Here is a 19,920-nt window from a genome sequence, read left to right on the forward strand (position 1 = left end):
TGTTGTATCTTTTACAGCAACCTGGACAGCCTTTTTGGCCATAGGTGGCGCTGTTGCACCTTTTAAAAGTCTTAATTTTCCTGTTTGTGGAAGAAGACTTAACCCACGTTCCTTTGATTTGACTTCTTTGTTTAATGCTTAAGGATAGCACAATGTCCATTATGTCTGGATACCTGGACAAATTATTCTAGTTATATCTTATTTTTATTCTGTCATCTCAGTGTGAAAATTTCAGACTTGCTGTGCAAACAATGGCGAAATTGTACTTTTCTTCCAGTATTAGAAACCAGTGAGCCATGATTTTATAAAACAGATAGATGTGATCCCTGGAGCACCTTAAAGCTGAAAAATGTATTGAACTCCCTGAGTATTGAACCCGCTGCTGTGTGTTAATTAGTGGGAGGTGATTTGGTTGCTGTACGAAGGAGCGTAGTTTTTTGACTTGGGTTTGAATGCACGTGCTACCACTTAGCCATGCGAACTTGAGTCCGTTCTTTCTGAGTTTTTCCCTTGTCTGTAAAATAGGGACGCTAACATCTGCTTTGTAGAATTGTGAGAGTAAGAAATTATGTAAAGTGTTTAGCGCAGTGGTTATCTCAAAAGAGCTTAAACCCTTAGCTATTGTTTTGTATGAAGCCATCATTTTATATAGTCTTTAGCAATTACTAAGGAATTAAAATAGAAAAAGCTGGTTTTATGATGAAAGATCCAATTAAGAAATGAGTAAAATATTTGAAGAGGGTCAGTACTTCCTGTACTCATAATTTAGCAGCAGCGTCAGAATTAGGACTGTTATACAGTCACCCTGAACGTTAAGCCACAGAATTTTTGGCTAATTAGTATATGTTGGGGCTTAAGTGGGCCCAGTAATTGCACTCCTCTTTTCTCCACCGGCCAACGGGAGGTAAACGGCTCCTTTGTTACTGGTAAAGCCACGTTCTCCGTGAACTTTAGGGCTTCGGGGAAATGGGTGTCTTCATACTCTATCCCGGAACTAGAGAGACTCACCCAGTCGCAGGCAGCTCTGGGCCACAGTGGGCCTTCCTATGAGGAGACCTGTCCCCGTCGTGCTCAGGGCTGTCATGTCACGAAGCTGAGATCCTGGGCGCTTCCTGAGGGTGGCCAGCACCCGGGGGGAGAGAGTGGTTTCCCGTGCCCCACTTGTCTCCCAGACTCCCTGAGCCCACTGCCCACTCCATTTGTGTGAGGAGGGCTAGCCGTGGGCCAGGGGTCCGGAGTGTTGAGGGAGAAGGCCTCCTCATGGCCCAGAGGAGTGGGGAGGAGGCGTCCCCTCCCTCAGTTTGAACCGGTCGTGGCGTGGAGCAGATGGGTGCTCCCCAGGAGTTTATAAGCAGGGAAATGAGGATGTCCTCTGGGACTTAGACTAGCAGGGAAACATTGAAGATACTTAGAAGGGAGACAGGCGGGGCGTGCTTCATAGTTAACAGTTGTTGGGCACCTAAAACGTTCTGCCTACTTTTCTAAGCACTTTGCAGAAACTAGTTTAGTGCTCTGATCCTCACAACAGTCAAGTGAGGTGGGTTTGATTATTTTCCCAACTTTACAGATGTGGAACTTGAGGCACAGAGAGGGTAAGTAATTTGACTAAGGTCACAGAGCTAGTAAGTGGCAGAGCTGGTATTTAAACCCCGGCTGTCTGGCTTCCAGGCTCTCAGAGATGGGCTTTGGGTTTTTAGAGGTATCAGCCCGTCTGTGGATCTCTATGTACATCTCTCCATTGGTCAGCCTGGAAAGGGTGGGAAAGGGAGAGTTACACAAGTGTTCACAGCTGTGCCTCGGCCACTGTGCATGCACCGTGACCAGCATTCATTGTGGTCTAGGCAGCAGGTCTGTCCCTGTAACAGAAATTTAGTCCATCAGGTTAATCTAGGAAATCCCTCTTGCTCTGCATCTGTCCATGCGTGCCATGTGGCCTCCTGCCTGTGATTGGGCCGTTGGGGAGAAAATGTGCTGATTGTTGAACTCCAATATTTCAGTCTGATCGATAATTTTATGTCTCCTGTTACATTAATAAGTTAAACCTCTGTTTCTTTTTTTTTTTTTTTTTTTGGCCACACCCTGCGGCATGCATGATCTTAGTTCCCCGACCAGGGATCGAACCCATGCCCCCTGCATTGGGAGCGTGGAGTCTTAACCCCTGGGCTGCCAGGAAGTCCCAGCCTCTGATTTTCTTACGTCAGTCTCTTATGAATTTGGTTAGTGTGAAATCAGTCCATTGCAGGCTGATGATGCTGATAATGTAATTTCGGAGCACATGGAGGCACTCGTGTCTGTGGAGACCTGGCTGGAGGGCGCTCCTTTTTCTCACTGTGATTTCTTCAAACAGCACCAGTTATTATCTCCCCACCCCCTCACACACACAGTGAGGTGGGAAGCCTTCTGAGTAGGCCAGATAATCAGATAGCAAAGTCGACCAGTCAGAAGACTGTTACGTACCTAGAAGTGGGTTTAATAAAAGGAAAGGGCTTCCAGGGAGTCCAATTAGATGTTAAAGTTCATTTGGTAAAAGCTGTCCATTTTTTGTGGTTGAGCTTGTTCTTTGCTGTTCGAAAAGATTGGATTAGATGGATTAGCTTAAAAGGCAGAAAAGGATCGTTTCAGGTGGTATTAATAACATCCACACCAGTGAGAAATGCTAGTTGACCGCCTGTGTGAGGCATGAGACAGAAAGATTTTTACAAACTTCATTAAACAACCTTAAAAGCTCTGCAATCTCAGTGTACTTAGCATGGGGCCCGGTGCATCCCTGGACGCCCTAAGAGGTCGAGTAATTGATGATTGTGATTATGACTCTGAGGCATTGAAAAAGTCTCAATCATATTCCCTATTCAAAGGACATGGCACAGTATAATATATTTGACCAGGTTTTTCACTGAACAGGAAGTTGTTACCACTGTCTGGAAATCTCACATCCCCCAAGGTTCCACACAGCTCGGTGTCCCCTCAGTGCAGATCTGTCAGCACTCGTCGTGGGCACGTTGTGGAGTGTGTGACGGTGCAGCACCCCTGGCTCCGCATCCGCACCGCAGGCTTCCTCATCCCCATCTACCTTGTAGGGTTGCCCCGACAGTCGCACCTGATGGTTGTCAAGCATTGTGTTTGGCATATAGTCAGTATCCAATAGAAAGCACCTGTTTTTTATTATAATCGTGGCTTCTAGACTGCAGTGATTTTTAGTCTGCATTTAAAAATGGAGATTGCGATACACAAAGTAGCTCTTAAGTAACATCATGGGACCTATTCTCTATGGACGATTGAAAACATATGCTCTTTCAGTAAGAATATATGTTATTGGGACATACCTTTCTGAATCTTGTTAACATGTTTAAACATGATCATAGCTAATGATAAGCAGGACTCTTGGACCCAGTTCCTCTTAGGGTGTGTTTTGCCATCATGGGAAATTACATTCTATAGAGAAGGCTAATTGGGTCTCATTGATATTTGGATGGTTTAACAGATGATCAAGGCTTTCAGAAGCTCCTTGATAATAATGAAGTTAACTGTTTTGTGTTGTAAACTAACTACAGAGCTACCTTCTAGAAGTTGGAAATCCTTAGCTTGTGAAATGTCCAGTAAATCAGTGTGTATGTGTGTCTGTGTCTGTGTGAATGTGTGTGTGTGTGTGTGTGTGTGTGTGTGTGTGTGCGTGTGATTTTAGGAAGGAGAAATAGGTTCCATATAGCCTTCTGATACCTTTCTCCTCCAGGCCAAGGTGTGGGCGTATATTTACACAAATAAATTGATATTCTTCTGTCACTTGGCTTATTTGTGGGAAAAGAAATTCTCATACTTGTTTCAGAAGAGTTAGGGAGCATAAGCTTGGAAAGTGGGAAGGGAGAGAGATAGGGAAGCACTTTACAGTTTCTGCAGGATATGAGAAATAGTTTTCCTTTTCTTTTTTTCCTTCTAAAGCATAAAGGCACTGAATTGTAACATACTGTTACTCAGAATTGCTTTTCTGATCAGGTACAAGTGTCTCAGATTTTTTTGAGGCTATGTGAATTATGAAATGTGATTTAGCAGTTATCTTTAAAAATAGTTTTGTTTTTCAAATAAAAGACCATAATCTGTTCTTTCTTCCAGGGGCACAAGAAGTTCTCATTGATCCAGGTACATGATCTATGTGCTTAGTTTCTTTTGGTTATTTTTTTAAGTGCTTGTTTCATGGTGGTGTGAATGAATGGTTAAAATTTCTGGATTATGCTCTTTGGAACATACTGATTTAAGTAACTTTAAATCAGAACTGTTACACACCTGATTGTTGTTTGTTCCTTGTTTCATGGGGCACCCTATTGATTTATGTTGTTTGTCGAGGAGGAAAATTCTTCCTCTAGCATGGTTAAGTGAATGATTTGCAGTGTGCCTTTAAAATTCTCTGAATGCATTGAGCATGCCTGTCCAGTTAATTCTGAATTTACTCATAGTAATGACTTCGCTCTGATTCTGTGGCTTACGCTCCTCTCAACGTGAATTTGAATTCTCTGTTGCATTTTGTATGTGTGTTCTTAACAGGGAAAGACATATTGCATTTTTTACAGAGGTGGGCTTTCCTTTCCCCGCTTAATGCCTTCTGTAATTAATACAGCAAAAATCTCTTTTATTGCAGTGCTTAATTATTTCGTAATGAGCTCTGTTGTTTTCTGCCTTAATTGGACAATGACAAAGAATAATAATAAAAAATGAAAACCCTCCCTTCCTTTGAAGGCTGGAAATCAGATGGTCATGCTTACACATGCTTTGTGACCAACACATTTACTTTCATCTCATTGTGTATCTTGATTTTGAAATGAAATTGCTTCAGGTTTGTAGATTTTTGTTTTAACATTTGTGTTGCATTTTTTCTCTAGGCTGATGTTTCCTGATGGAGCTTGTGGAAAGTGTTTTCCTTCCTAGAGGAAGGAAAACAAATGGTTTGCTTTGATTTTAGGAGACCTGAGTTGCTGATGAGAAAGCAGTTGAGGGGGGGCTGAGGAACTGAATGATACTCCCTCACCTCCCGTCCAAAACAGATGAACGATGAAATCAATGTTAGATGTATTGGTATTTGAGCAGTAGAAGTTATCGAGCCCAGACTGGCTAGTTATGCCTGATGGAAAGTACGGGGTTCACTTGCAGGAGAATTAGGTGCTTTACCAAGTAGAAGTAGCTTAGGGCTGTCAGAAAAATCAGTCATATGTTGAGATTAAAAAAAGAATATAATATTTTTTATTTCTGAAACTTTTCAAAATAAGGTTGTATAGAGCTGAAATTGAGTTTCGAGTGCTGGGAGTAAAGTCAGGGTGGTTCTGTGGGGCTGTTGTTCAGGGAGAGGGTGAGGCTGGCAGGAAAGGACGCAGAGCCAGGGTCTGGCATCCCAGGACACGACTCTATCTTCTTCCCCGAGGGAGAGCAAGGAGAGAGTTGAGATTCTGCCCGCCCCCCACCTCCCCAGTTCGCCTGCAGCCCTTCTAGCCTCTGCTCACGGGGCTTGTCCCAGGACTGGCCGCAGCCTTCTCTTCACTTGCCAACATCTCATCTGCCTTTCAGACGTTAGTCTCTTCTTCTCTGCCCTTTAGACCCTGGCACATATGTTGGTGGGGAATCACTTCACGACTCCTGGGAGCAGTGTGCCGTGACTCTCCTTAGTCTCTGCTAGTGTTCTCTCGGGGGTGGCAAAATCGTTCGGCTCTATAGAAAACCCAGCACGAAATTGTATCACTTTCATTTTATTTTTGAACTTTAAATGGATAAGTTATTTGAAGCAAACCGTTTCAGAGTTTTTGCCGCCTGCTTTCCCCACAGCCATTTCAAAGGCCAGAAGGAGGAGTTTGACCGTCTTTGGCTGTTTGGTGCAGAGGTGGGAAGAACTTCTCCAATCACTTCTAGCAGCTCAGCTTCCGAGCCCTTGATGGGCATTTGAAACAGAATGCTTCTTGGTGTCACACTGTTGTTTCTTGTCATTTCTGAATATTGCATGTACATTCAACAGCTGTTTCAAGTGAAGTGATCTATTGTCCAGTTTCAGTTAACTCAAATTTGCTTTTCCCATTTTAATGTTGACGGGAGTTTCTTCTTCCTATAATGAAAATCAGCAATTTGCACTTACTACGTGAAGGCACTGGTCCAAGGTGCTTTTTTTTTCTTAACAGTTTTAATACAATTTACCCATTAAAATATACAGAGGTTTTTACTCTGTGACCAGAGTTGTGTATCACCATCAATCTTGGACATTTTCATCACCCCAGCAAGAAGCCCCGTACAGATTATCAGTCACCACCCATTTCCCCTATCCTCCCCCAGCCCCAGGCAACCACTCTTCTGTCTCTGGATTTGCCTGTTCTGGACATTTCATATAAATGGAATCATACAACTTGTAGTCTTTTATGACCGACTTCTTTCACTTAGCATAATGTTTTCAAGGTTTGTCCATGTTGTATCACGGATCAGTACTTCATGTTTTGTTTTTGCTGAATAATATTTCACCATATGGATAGACCACTTTTTGTTTACCCCTTCGTCAGCTGATGGACATTTGGGTTGTTTCTACTTTTTGGCTGTTATGAGTAATGGTGCTGTTAACATTCATATATGTTTTTATGTGGACATACGTTTTCAGTTCTCTTATGTATATGACTAGGAATTAGAATTACGGGGTCATACAGTAACTAAATGTTTAACTATTTGAGGAACTGCCAGATTGTTTTCCAAAGTGGTTGTGCTATTTTACTTTCTCAGCAGCAGTGTATGAGAGTTCCAGTTTCTCTGTGTCCTCATCAATGCTTGTTATTAACTTTTCTTTTTTTTTTTGGCAGTTCTATAACTTTTACTTAACAATCAACAGGCAGTTTTCATCCACATTAACTGTCTTTAGGTTTTTGATAATGGTGACAGGTACATAGGTAACCAACGTACAGAGCTTGTTTGGTGCATCTTCATCTTCATTATGTTTTCTGGACAACTGCACATGGATACAATACGGGACATTGCTTATTCCTTTGGCTCAGACAGCTTTGTTGAGCCTGGTGTCAATGCACACATCTGGAATTCCCATCTCCTTCATGGCAGATTTGCGGATTTCTCTGAGTGCCCGAGGGGCACGCTTCTTGAAACCCACTCCAGGGATGCTCTTGTGAACGTTGATAGTGTATTTTCTGGTCGTCACCTTGTTGACGGCAGACTGGCCTTTCTTCTTGCCACCCTTCTTTGCGGGAGCCATCTAAACCCAGTCGACGAGAAGGCTCAGAGTGGAGTGGGACAAAGCCAAGCCAAGTCCTCCCTCTCAGCCGGCCTCATGCAACCGCCCTCGGGGCTCCTGGAGCCCCAGGTCAGGGTGTTATCATCTTTGATTATAGCTGTTTTAGTGAGTGTGAAGTGGTTTCTCCTTGTAGTTTTTTTTTTTTTGTCGTTTAAAATGGAAATAGAATTTTTATTTGTATTTGTAAGTATTTGTGTACATTTCCTAATGTTAAAATATCATAAAAGTTTGCCATAATATATATATATATTTCTTTTTTTAAAATTTTTATTGGAGTATAGTTGATTTACAATGTTGTGTTAGTTTTGGGTGTACAGCAAAGTGAATCAGTTACACATATACATATATCCACTCTTTTTTTAAGATTCTTTTCCCATATAGGCCATTACGGAGTATTGAGTATAGTTCCCTGTGCTACACAGTAGGTTCTTTTTAGTTATCTATTTTATATATATAGTAGTGTGTATATGCCAATCCCAAGCTCCCAATTTATCCCTCCCCCCCAGCCCCTGGTAACTATAAGTTTGTTTTCTACATGTGTGACTCTACTTCTGTTTTGTAAATAAGTTCATTTGTACCCTTTTTTTAGATTCCACATATAAGCAATATCATATGATATTTGTCTTTCTGTGTCTGACTTTACTCAGTATCACAGTCTCTAGGTCCATCCACGTGGCTGCAAATGGCATTATTACGTTCTTTTTTTATGGCTGAGTAATATTCCATTGTCTATATGTACCATCTCTTCTTTATCCGTTCTCTGTTGAGGGACATTTAGGTTGCTTCCATGTCCGGGCTATTGTAAATAGTGCAGCAATGAACATAGGGGTGCGTGAATCTTTTCTAATTATAGTTTTCTCCTCCTCCTTGTAGTTTTGATTTGATTTCCCTTATAGCTATTGAGATTGAGCATCTTTTTCTTTTTTAAAATATTAATTAATTAATTAATTAATTTCTGGCTGCGTTGGGTCTTTGTTGCTGCCCGCAGGCTTTTTCTAGCTGCAGCGAGAGGGGGCTACTCTTTGTTGCTGTACGCGGGCTTCTCACTGTGGTGGATTCTCTTGTTGCAGAGCACGGGCTCTAGGTGCGTGGGCTTCAGTAGTTGTGGCACGCAGGCTCAGTAGTTGTGGCTCAGGGACTCTAGAGTGCAGGCTCAGTAGCTGTGGTGCACAGGCTTAGTTGCTCCGCGGTGTGTGGAATCTTCCCGGACCAGGGCTTTAACCCGTGTCCCCTGCATTGCCAGGCAGATTCTTAACCACTGCACCACCAGGGAAGCCCTCGAGCATCTTTTTCATTGTGCTTATTGGCCATTTGTACATTTTCCTTGAAAAATGTCTTTTCACATCCTTTATCCATTTTTAAAAAAATATCTTTATTGGAGTACAATTGCTTTACAATGGTTTGTTAGTTTCTGCTATATAACAAAGGGAATCAGCTAAGTGCATACGTATATCCCCATATCTTCACCCTCTTGCGTCTCCCTCCCACCCTCCCTATCCAACCCCTCTAGTTGGACACAAAGCACCGAGCTGATCTCCCTGTGCTATACAGCTGCTTCCCACTTACATTTGGTAGTATATATATGTCAGTGCCACTCTCGCACTTCGTCCCAGCTTACCCTTCCCCCTCCCCATGTCCTCAAGTCCATTCTCTATGTCTGCGTCTTTATTCCTGTCCTGCCCCTAGGTTCTTCAGAACCTTTTTTTTTTAATTTTTAAATTCCATATATATGTGTTAGCATATGGGATTTGTTTTTCTCTTTCTGACTTACTTCACTCTGTATGACAGACTCTAGGTCAATCTACCTCACTACAGATAACTCAATTTCGTTTCTTTTTATGGCTGAGTAATATTCCATTGTATATATGTGCCACATCTTCTTTATCCATTCATCTGTCGATGGACACTTAGGTTGCTTCCATGTCCTGGCTATTGTAAATAGAGCCGCAGTGAACATTGTGGTACATGACTCTTTTTGAATTATGGTTTTCTCAGGGTATATGCCCAGTAGTGGGAATACTGGGTCGTATGGTAGTTCTATTTTTAGTTTTTTAAGGAACCTCCATACTGTTCTCCATAGTGGCTGTATCAATTTACATTCCCACCAACAGTGCAAGAGGGTTGCCTTTTCTCCACACCCTCTCCAGCATTTACTGTTTGTAGATTTTTGGATGATGGCCATTCTCACTGGTGTGAGGTGATACCTCATTGTAGTTTTGATTCGCATTTCTCTAATGATTAGTGATGTTGAGCATCTTTTCATGTGTTTGCTGGCAATCTGTATATCTTCTTTGGAGAAATGTTTGTTTAGGTCTTCTGCCCATTTTTGGATGGGGTTGTTTGTTTTTTTGATATTGAGCTGCATGAGCTGCTTGTATATTTTGGAGATTAATCCTTTGTCAGTTGCTTCTTTTGCAAGTGTTTTCTCCCATTCTGAGGGTTGTCTTTTCGTCTTGTTTATGGTTTCCTTTGCTGTGCAAAAGCTTTTAAGTTTCATTAGGTCCCATTTGTTTGTTTTTATTTCCATTTCTTTAGGAGGTGGGTCAAAAAGGATCTTTCTGTGATTTATGTCATAGAGTGTTCTGCCTATGTTTTCCTCTAAGAGTTTGATAGTGTCTGGCCTTCCATTTAGGTCTTTAATCCATTTTCAGTTTATTTTTGTGTATGGTGTTAGGGACTGTTCTAATTTCATTCTTTTACATATAGCTGTCCAGTTTTCCCAGCACCACTTATTGAAGAGGCTGTCTTTTCTCCATTGTATATCCTTGCCTCCTTTGTCATAGACTAGTTGACCATAAGTGCGTGGGTTTATCTCTGGGCTTTCTATCCTGTTCCATTGATCTATATTTCTGTTTTTGTGCCAGTACCATACTGTCTTGATTACTGTAGCTTTGTAGTATAGTCTGAGGTCTGGGAGCCTGATTCCTCCAGCTCCGTTTTTCTTTCTCAAGATTGCTTTGGCTATTCGGGGTCTTTTGTGTTTCCATACAAATTGTGCAATTTTATGTTCTAGTTCTGTGAAAAATGCCATTGGTAGTTTGATAGGGATTGCACTGAATCTGTAGATTGCTTGGGGTAGTATAGTCATTTTCACAATGTTGATTCTTCCAATCCAAGAACATAGCATATCTCTCCGTCTGTTTGTATCATCTTTAATTTCTTTCATCAGTGTCTTATAGTTTTCTGCATGCAGGTCTTTTGCCTCCTTAGGTAGGTTTATTCCTAGGTATTTTATTCTTTTTGTTGCAATGGTAAATAGGAGTGTTTCCTTAACTTCTCTTTCAGATGTTTCATCATTAGTGTATAGGAATGCAAGCAATTTCTGTGCATTAAGTTTGTATCCTGCTACTCTACCAAATCCATTGATTAGCTCTAGTAGTTTTCTGGTAGCATCTTTAGGATTCTCTATGTATAGTATCATGTCATCTGCAAACAGTGACAGTTTTACTTCTTCTTTTCCGATTTGGATTCCTTTCATTTCTTTTTCTTCTCTGATGGCTGTGGCTAAAACTTCCAAAACTATGTTGAATAACAGTGGTGAGAGTGGGCAACCTTGTCTTGTTCCTGATCTTAGAGGAAATGGTTTCAGTTTTTCACCATTGAGAACGATGTTTGCTGTGGGTTAGTGGTATATGGCCTTTATTATGTTGAGGTAGGTTCCCTCTATGCCTACTTCCTGGAGAGTTTTTATCATAAATGGGTGTTGAAGTTTGTCAAAAGCTTTTTCTGCATCTATTGAGATGATACGGTTTTTATCCTTCAATATGTTAATATGGTGTATCACATTGATTGATTTGCGTGTATTGAAGAATCCTTGCATTCCTGGGATAAACCCCACTTGATCATGGTGTATGATCCTTTTAATGTGCTGTTGGATTCTGTTTGCTAGTATTTTGTGGAGTTTTGCATCTATGTTCATCGGAGATATTGGCCTGTAGTTTTCTTCTTTTGTGACATCTTTGTCTGGTTTTGGTATCAGGGTGATGGTGGCTTCGTAGAATGAGTTTGGGCGTGTTCCTCCCTCTGCTATATTTTGTAAGAGTTTGAGAAGGATAGATGTTTGCTCTTCTCTAAATGTTTGATAGAATTTGCCTGTGAAGCCCTCTGGTCCTGGGCTTTTTTGTTGGAAGATTTTTAATCATAGTTTCAATTTCAGTGCTTGTGATTGGTCTGTTTATATTTTCTGTTTCTTCTTGGTTCAGTCTCAGAAGGTTGTGCTTTTCTAAGAATGTGTCCATTTCTTCCAGGTTGTCCATTTTATTGGCATATAGTTGCTTGTAATCTCTCATGATCCTTTGTATTTCTGCAGTGTCAGTTGTTACTGCTCCTTTTTCATTTCTAATTCTGTTGATTTGAGTCTTCTCTCTTTTTTTCTTGATGAGTCTGGCTAATGGTTTATCAATTTTGTTTATCTACTCAAAGAACCAGCTTTTAGTTTTATTGATCTGTGCTATTGTTTCCTTCATTTCTTTTTCATTTCTTTCTGATCTGATCTTTATGATTTCTTTCCTTCTGCTAACTGTGGGTTTTTTTTTTTGTTCTTCTTTCTGTAATTGCTTTAGGTGTAAGGTTAGGTTGTTTATTTGAGGTGTTTCTTGTTTCTTGAGGTAGGATTATATGGCTATAAACTTCCCTCTTAGAACTGCTTTTGCTGCATCCCATAGGTTTTGGGTCGTTGTGTTTTCATTGTCATTTGTTTCTAGGTATTTTTTGATTTCCTCTTTGATTTCTTCAGTGATCTCTTGGTTATTTAGTAGTGTATTGTTTAGCCTCCATGTGTTTGTATTTTTTACAGATTTTTTCCTGTAATTGATATCTAGTGTCATAGCGTTGTGGTTGGAAAAGATACTTGATACGAGTTCAATTTTCTTAAATTTACCAAGGCTTGATCTGTGACCCAAGATACGATCCATACTGGAGAATGTTCCATGAGCACTTGAGAAGAAAGTGTATTTTGTTGTTTTTGGATGGAATGTCCTATAAATATCAATTAAGTCCATCTTGTTTAATGTGTCATTTAAAGCTTGTGTTTCCTTATTTATTTTCATTTTGGATGATCTGTCCATTGGTGAAAGTGGGGTGCTAAAAGTCCCCTACTATGATTGTGTTACTGTCAATTTCCCCTTTTATGGCTGTTAGCATTTGCCTTATGTATTGAGGTGCTGCTATGTTGGGTGCATAAATATTTACAATTGTTATATCTTCTTCTTGGATTGATCCCTTGATCATTATGTAGTGTCCTTCTTTGTCTCTTGTAATAGTCTTTATTTTAAAGTCTATTTTGTCTGATATGAGAATTGCTACTCCAGCTTTCTTTTGATTTCAATTTGCATGGAATACAGGTCTTGTTTTTGTATGCATTCAGCCAGTCTATGTCTTTTGGTTGGAGCATTTAATCCATTTATATTTAAGGTAGTTATCTATATGTATGTTCCTAGTACCATTTTCTTAATTGTTTTGGGTTTGTTATTGTAGGTCTTTTCCTTCTTCTGTGTTTCCTGCCTAGAGAAGTTCCTTTAGCATTTATTGTAAAGCTGGTTTGGTGGTGCTGAATTCTCTTAACTTTTGCTTGTCTATGACGGTTTAATTTCTCTGTCGAATCTGAATGAGATCCCTTCCGGATCACTGAAAGGTCTTTTCAGATCCTTTATCCATTTTTAATTCAGTTATTTGTCTTTTTATTATCGAGTTGTAAGATTTCTTTTTATATTGTAGATACATGTTCCTTATCAGATATATGGTTTACAAAAATTTTCTCCTATTCTGTGTGTTGTTTTTTCACTTTGTTGATGGTGTCCTTTCAAGCATAGAAGTTTAAAGTTTTGATGAAGTCCACTGTATCTAACTTTTCTTTGTTGCTTGTGCTTTTGGTGTCATATCTAAGATCTGAGATATTTTAAAAGCAATTTAATTCTTACAGCAGTTCTAGGAGATAGGTACTGTTGTTATCCCCAGTCTATAGATGAGGGAACTGAGATGCAGAAAAGTTCATTGACTTGTCATGGGTACAGCTAGTTAGTGGTGATGTGGGAATTCACACCCACACATTTGTCTCCAGCATCTGTTCTCTTAACCACCATACTCTTATCCTTTCTATAGGAATGGTTAATTAAAAAGCCTTTACTTCTTTGATTTCTTATTAATTTTTTCTCATTAGGGACCTCATCTCTTCCTTTATAATACTTTGCAGAACTCAGTGTAGTTTTATTTTAGGTCTAATGTAGGCGGAAGCATTGCTATCAGTTAATACTGCATTACTTACCCTCCAGTGATGATTGTTGCTAATTGACCTAATAAAGTCATACTTAACTCTTTTCTGGTCATTACACTAAAAGAAGAGTCATGGCTACAGAATGCTCTAAGAAAGTATATGATTTATCTTATTTTGCTAACCAATGAAAGAAAAACCCCAGTGTTGACATAGGTTGTAAATTTTCCAGAATAGGGTCATTGTCTTCCTTATATTTCATTTTGTTTGGTCACAGTGTCTAGATAGTGCCTTATTGTCTGGCAGATTAGTTGGAGCATGGTGCTCATGAATCATTGTAATGACAGAATTTTGACAACAGTATCTGTTGTTTCACAAGAAAAAAGATAATATAGAAATACTGCTGAGATTTATTTTAAAAGCCTGGAATTTTGAGAAGAGTTCCACAAACCATACAAAGGTATTTTCATTAATTTCAGCTCTATCTTAGACACGTTATGGTTACGTAGCAGAGCAAATTTATGAACTAGATTTGACAGGAGAAGTGTAATATTGATTATTTGTTTTAATTAAAATATTATGCCTTGGATAAAGTAATTTAGTACCCATGAATGAACAAAAATAAGTTTGCATTTATATATGACACGGGGGCAGCCTTCCTACATATATATGTTTTGATCTGTTTTTCGGAGTATTTTTATAGCTTTTCAACAATGTTCTAACTTTACAATTCTATTTATTTTTTGTTATTATTTTTTAATATTAATTTTTAAAAAATTATTTATTTATTTATTTATTTTTGGCCGTGTTGGCTCTTCATTGCTGCTTGCGGGCTTTCTCTAGTTGCGGTGAACGGGGGCTACCCTTGTTATTCTCCTCTTTTTATGGTTTTGCCTTTCTTTCTCCTGCATCATTTGTCTCTGTTTTATTCCTTCTTATTTCTTTTTTTTAAAAATTTATTTATTTTATTTATTTTTGGCTGCATTGGGTCCTTGTTGCTGCGCGTGTGCTTTCTCTAAGTTGCAGCGATCTGAGGCTTCTCATTGCAGTGGCTTCTCTTGCTGCGGAGCATGGGCTCTTAGGCGCGCGGGCTTCAGTGGTTGTGGCTCACGGGCTTAGATGCTCCGCGGCATGTGGGATCTTCCTAGACCAGGGCTTGAACCTGTGCCCCCTGCATTGGTAGACGGATTCCTAACAACTGTGCCACCAGGGAAGTCCCGTTCCCTCTTATTTCTGCTTCATTTTACTTTTGTTGACTTTCCAGCTTGTGCCTCCTATACAATCTTGCACATAATAGGAACTCAGTAACTTTCTCTTGAATGAATTATTAAACTGTTGTTGGACTGATACTGGGGAGCCCTTGTGATGATTTTTTTTTTTTTTCAGCTTTTCCCCACTTCTTAACTATGCTCTTTCTTTTCCTTTCCTCTAGCCTGGGTTTCAGCCTGCCTGTGGCATTGATTTTTCCTGTCTATAGACTCCTTGTTTCACTGGTTCACAATAATGTTACATGTGGGCTGTCAAAACTTTATAGGTATCAAGAAAGATCAAATCCATTGCATACTAGTATTTTTAGAGTGTGTTATTCTTTTATTGAGTGAAATTAAATCAGTATGACCCACTAAGCTCTCCCGTGAGCTATGCTCTTTTTACCTTCTTACAGGTTATATTCTTCTGAGTTTCTGCATGTGCTTTTTCCCCCCTGCCTCTGTACTGGAGTTAAGTAAATCATTAAGGGAACGCCCATTATCAGTGGTGTCTTTTTTTTTTTAAAGATGGAGGGAACATTTGCTCCTTCTCCCTGGTTGGGGCTTCTTGGATGAGGTGAGGTACCATAGGAAGAATGAAGAGCCCATCTCATTCTGACTCCCACTCTTTCCCTTCCATTCTCCAAGGGAAAAGAGTAAAATTCAACAATATGAAGACACATTATTAGAGCTAATGAGATAAATCAAGATAACCTGTCATCTATGAAATATTATTTCATGCCAGAAACAAAGGTATTGTAAACATGAAAAACACACAAAGCAGGATAGTACTGTGGTTAAAAATATAGGCCCGGGTTCGAATCCTGCTCTGGAGCAACCGGCTCTGTAATTTGGAGAGCCAGTAGGAATGCTCAGCCTCTTTAGGACCCGTTTCCTCCCCTGCAGAAACGGGGCTCACTAGGAGTCCCCCCCCGCATAGCGCTGCCATGGGTTGTAAATGAGGACACGCATGGATGTCCCCACATAGGTTCTGATTCCTCGTTAGCGCAGAATAACGTAGCTTCTGCTGTGATGGCCTTATGACCACCTGGTGTAGATTCTCAGTGCTCCAAAGGGTTGCCTTGTGGCTTGGAGATGGACTTCTCAGTTCTGTAAGGACCCAAGCATTGTGTCATTGGGCCTTGCTGATTTGAATCTATTCTTTAGAAAGTAAATATTTTAGATGTTTTTCAGGCATGCATGCCCTTTTCTTTTATTATTTGTAGTTCTACCCTCTTATCTCTTGCTGTGATTTTTCACAAAATCTGTAGAAACACAAAATCCTAAGCCACCTGCCTCTTCCCAGTTCTCTGTTATGGTTCTTTCTTCCCTGACTAGAAGAGGATTTTGCATAGGAAGTGTTCTTTGTTCCTCTTTGCTTAGAGTCTCTCTGTCCGTCTGCCCAGCTTTCACCTGTCCATCTGTCCATGTATCTATCCACTCATTCTTCTGTCTTGTTCCAAAAAGCATTTGAGGCAGCATACAGAATAACAAAATACCAAGTGAGCAGGTGAGAAAATAGGACCAGGTTTAGACAGCAAGGCAAGGAGATGACCTTGTGTGAAGGTTGCAGGCCGTGTGAGACACACCCTTTGCCCCGTGAGTTCTAAGATCAACGGCAAATGTGTGCCTGAGTCTCCCAGTAGACATGAGGGAAACAGAATTTGTCGGAGATGCTCAGTGTCCCTGAAATAAACAAGTGGCTTAGGAGAAGCCCAGCTTTTCCTGCTGGGGGGCTTACGAGAGTATTTTTTGAGTGTTCTCTGAAATCAAAGAGTATTTCATCTTTTTTTTGTCAGAGTTCTATGTGTAGTTGGTTACATTCTATAAACGGAAATGTCTCCAGAACTCTTGCCCCTGTGAGTTTGATGGCTAGGGAATTAGGTGGTTCTGCTTATTGACAGGGGTTGGCCAGAAATAGAAAATGACAGCCTCAGAAAGGATGCCAGTATTTGTAAGTTATGTTTTTTTAGTGCTGTATAGTTCAGAAAATACTTTCACATAGTTTATCTCCATTTGAGGGTGCAGTGTGGTTTCTTGCTAGCATAAAAAGAAGAGCTTAGTGCTGGGAGATAATGCGCACTGACTGCATTGCTGTCAAGACAACTAAGCTAGTTATTATAGACATGTTACTTTTATATAATGCATTTCATGTTCTTTAATAAAAAGTTTCAACAGGGAGGAAAACTTATTCTGAGTTAATTAACATTTAATACAATGCTTTGATGGTAAGACTATTATAGGGAGTGTATAAGCTGTGAAGACTTTAAAAATGGTTTCATTATTTAAATTTCAATTGGGAATATTCAAGCTTTATCTTACTTGTGCCCTTCTTTTAAAGTAACAAAGAAACAAGACGGAAAAAGCAAAAGATTATTTCTTTTCTTCCTCTCGGTTTGCAGGTGCGCTCACCACCAATGGCATCAATCCAGATACCAGCACTGAGATTGGACGGGCTAAGAACTGCCTTAGCCCTGAAGACATAATTGACAAATACAAGGAGGCCATTTCCTATTACAGCAAGGTGATTTTACTCTGTAGATCCTTTATGTAACTGTGTTGTTTTAACCAGAAGTTCCTGTTCTACATTGTGTAATGCTGCTGCAGTATCTCCTAATTATTTGTTTCTGTAAGTATTCATGTATTATTCCCCAATGCATAATACTATATGCCTAAAAATGGTTTTTGTTGATTAAAAATAATGTATATTTAATTTAATAAGTCTGAAAATAGGAGAAAAAGAGGCTATCATAGCCCTGCTACTCAGGGATAATGTTTAAAAAATTTTTTTTAGTATTTTTTATTTAAAAATTTTTTTAATTTTTTGGCCATGCTGCATGGCATGTGGGATCCTAATTCCCCGACCAGGGATCGAACCTGCGTCCCCCCACTTCAGTGGAAGCGTGGAGTCTCAACTACTGGACTGCCAGGGAAGTCCTCAGAGATAACATTTTTTAAAAAAAGTTAATTAATTAATTAATTTATTTTTGGCTGTGTTGGGTCTTCCTTGCTGCGCGTGGGCTTTCTCTAGTTGCGGCGAGCGGGGGCTACTCTTCGTTGCAGTGCGCGGGCTTCTCATTGTGGTGGCTTCTCTTGTTGCAGAGCACGGGCTCCAGGCGCGTGGGCTTCAGTAGTTATGGCATAGGGCTCAGTAGTTGTGGCTCGCAGGCTCTAGAGCGCAGGCTCAGTAGTTGTGGTGCACGGGTTTAGTTGCTCTGCGGCATGTGGGATCTTCCCGGACCAGGGCTCGAACCCGTGTCCCCTGTGTTGGCGGGCGGATTCTTAACCACTGCACCACCAGGGAAGCCTGGAGATAACATTTTAATATCTATTTTCTGTTCTTTTTGTCAATGTATTATATCATCTAGATCATAAAATGGTGAGCATTCTGTACTTATTTACTGTGTGGAGACCTACATTTTTCATTTGGCAGATTATGTGTTTTTCTGCGTTATTGAATCTTCACTTTTTCACTCTTAGAAAAAATGTTTGAACATTCTTGTACATATATTCTTTTGTTCTTGTATGAGTATTCCTTTAGTTAAGATTTCTGGAAATTTAGTCACTGGATATGACATTTACATTTATCATAGGTTACTTTCAAGTTACTCTCCAAATTCCTTCTCCAACAGGGAATGAAAAGATGTAGAATTATTCATTTAACCAATTCTCTATTACTGAATATTATTTTCCCTCAATTTTTTTTCCCACCATTTTAAACAGTGCTGTGATAAATGCCCTGATGGATAAATCTTTTTGGACTGATTTTTTTTTTAAAAGGAAACAATTCCCAGAAGTGGACTTGAGTCAAAAAGTGTGCGTATATTTTTTAGAGTTTACGTATACATTGCTGTATCGTCCTCCAAAAAGCTTTATAATAGTTTGTTCTCCCACAAACAGACACTATCCTTTTAAAATATTTGCCAATACGGTGAGCGAAAGTAATTTTTCATTGTTTTAGTCTGCACTTGATGACCAGTGAGGTATTGAACATTGTTCATGTATTAGCCAGTTGCATTTTTAAAATGAATTATCCGTTTTTGTCCTTTGCATACATTTAAATTAGGGAGCATTTCTTATAGCTTTGTGATAGCTCTTTGTAAATCATGGATATTAGCTTCTTTTCTGCCATCGACATATATTGCAAATCTTTTTCTTGATGTTGCTTGCCTTTTGTTTATGAGGTTTTTCATTTTGGTTGTGGTCAAAAATGTTTTTAATATAGTAAATCTTTTCCTTATGGGTTTTCTCTGTGGTTTTATTCTTAGAAATACCTTCTTAGAGAGCTTTTCTGCTGATCTGCTGACACTTTGTAAATAAGACCTAAGAAATTACTGGCTATAAAATCCTTATTGTTATAGGTTGTCCTCGAGTTCCCTGTGTATGGGATGCTAAGGCTATATAAGGCTAGATCTGAACAAAGATAGGAGGATTGTCTGTGGTGCTGGACCTCCCTAATGGAATGGGATTTCCACCTTAGTTTTGGAGTCAGACAGACCTGAGTTCAAATCCTGCCTTCACCAATTACTAGCTTTGTGACCTTGGGCAAGAAACTTTACTTTTTGGGACCCTATTTCCTTTATCTGTAAATAAGTTCCGTATTTATTTTAGGGGTTTGTTTTAGAATTAAATGAGATAATTCCCTCATTTATTTCTAAAATATTGATTGCATAGTTCTATGCTGGTGCCTTGGTAGATGATTACTAGGGACTCAGCAGTGAAAAAGGGGGCCCCTGCATCAGAGAGCTTATGTTCCAGGAGAATGCTTGTAAAAGACTAGGTATGTAGTAGACTTTTAGTAAATGTCCATTCTTTTCCTAATTCCCATTGATTCTGTGTATCTTTCTACTAATATATGAACAGTTTTTTATGATTGCAATTTAAATTTCATTGTAATATTTAAAGTATTTAACTATAACCAAAATATGTGAAAAAAAACCGAGTTGACTTCTATTTTCACTTCAGTAGAAGTTGTTTTAAGAGTTTTGAAGGAAAGGAAATAATTATATTTCAATGGAATCAAGTCCCTGTTAGATTCTTTTTGTTGTATCATTAAATGGTATATAAAATTGATAGATTTTGACTTCAGTATTGGTAGTTAGGTAAGTATAGTTTCTTTTTGTGCTGTCTTTGATAAATTACATGTAATATATCACAAATTCTGTGCCTGTTACATATTGGAAATGAGGAAACAGTGGAGACCTGCT

General features: G+C 39.5%; 1 protein-coding gene and 1 pseudogene across 6 annotated transcripts in view; one reads left to right on the plus strand and one right to left on the minus strand.

Moving 5' to 3' along the window:
• TRAPPC9 (trafficking protein particle complex subunit 9) overlaps positions 1–19,920 on the plus strand; it is a 552,118-nt gene that overhangs the window by 67,087 nt on the left and 465,111 nt on the right. For 4 of the 5 annotated variants that reach the window (XM_082364605.1, XM_082364606.1, XM_082364608.1 and 1 more), the window contains 2 exons: positions 4,108–4,134; positions 17,116–17,237. In XM_082364605.1, the coding sequence (XP_082220731.1) occupies positions 4,108–4,134; positions 17,116–17,237 (149 nt within the window). The remainder of the gene's footprint in view (positions 1–4,107; positions 4,135–17,115; positions 17,238–19,920) is intronic. The other variant, XM_082364607.1, reaches the window with a different exon arrangement.
• On the minus strand, positions 4,142–8,427 carry LOC309615265 (large ribosomal subunit protein eL31 pseudogene; annotated as a pseudogene). The gene has a single exon. The product of its transcript is annotated as a large ribosomal subunit protein eL31 pseudogene (transcript).

The sequence above is a fragment of the Balaenoptera borealis genome, assembly GCF_965194805.1.
Source record: "Balaenoptera borealis genome assembly, chromosome: 17".
NCBI lineage: Eukaryota > Metazoa > Chordata > Mammalia > Artiodactyla > Balaenopteridae > Balaenoptera > Balaenoptera borealis.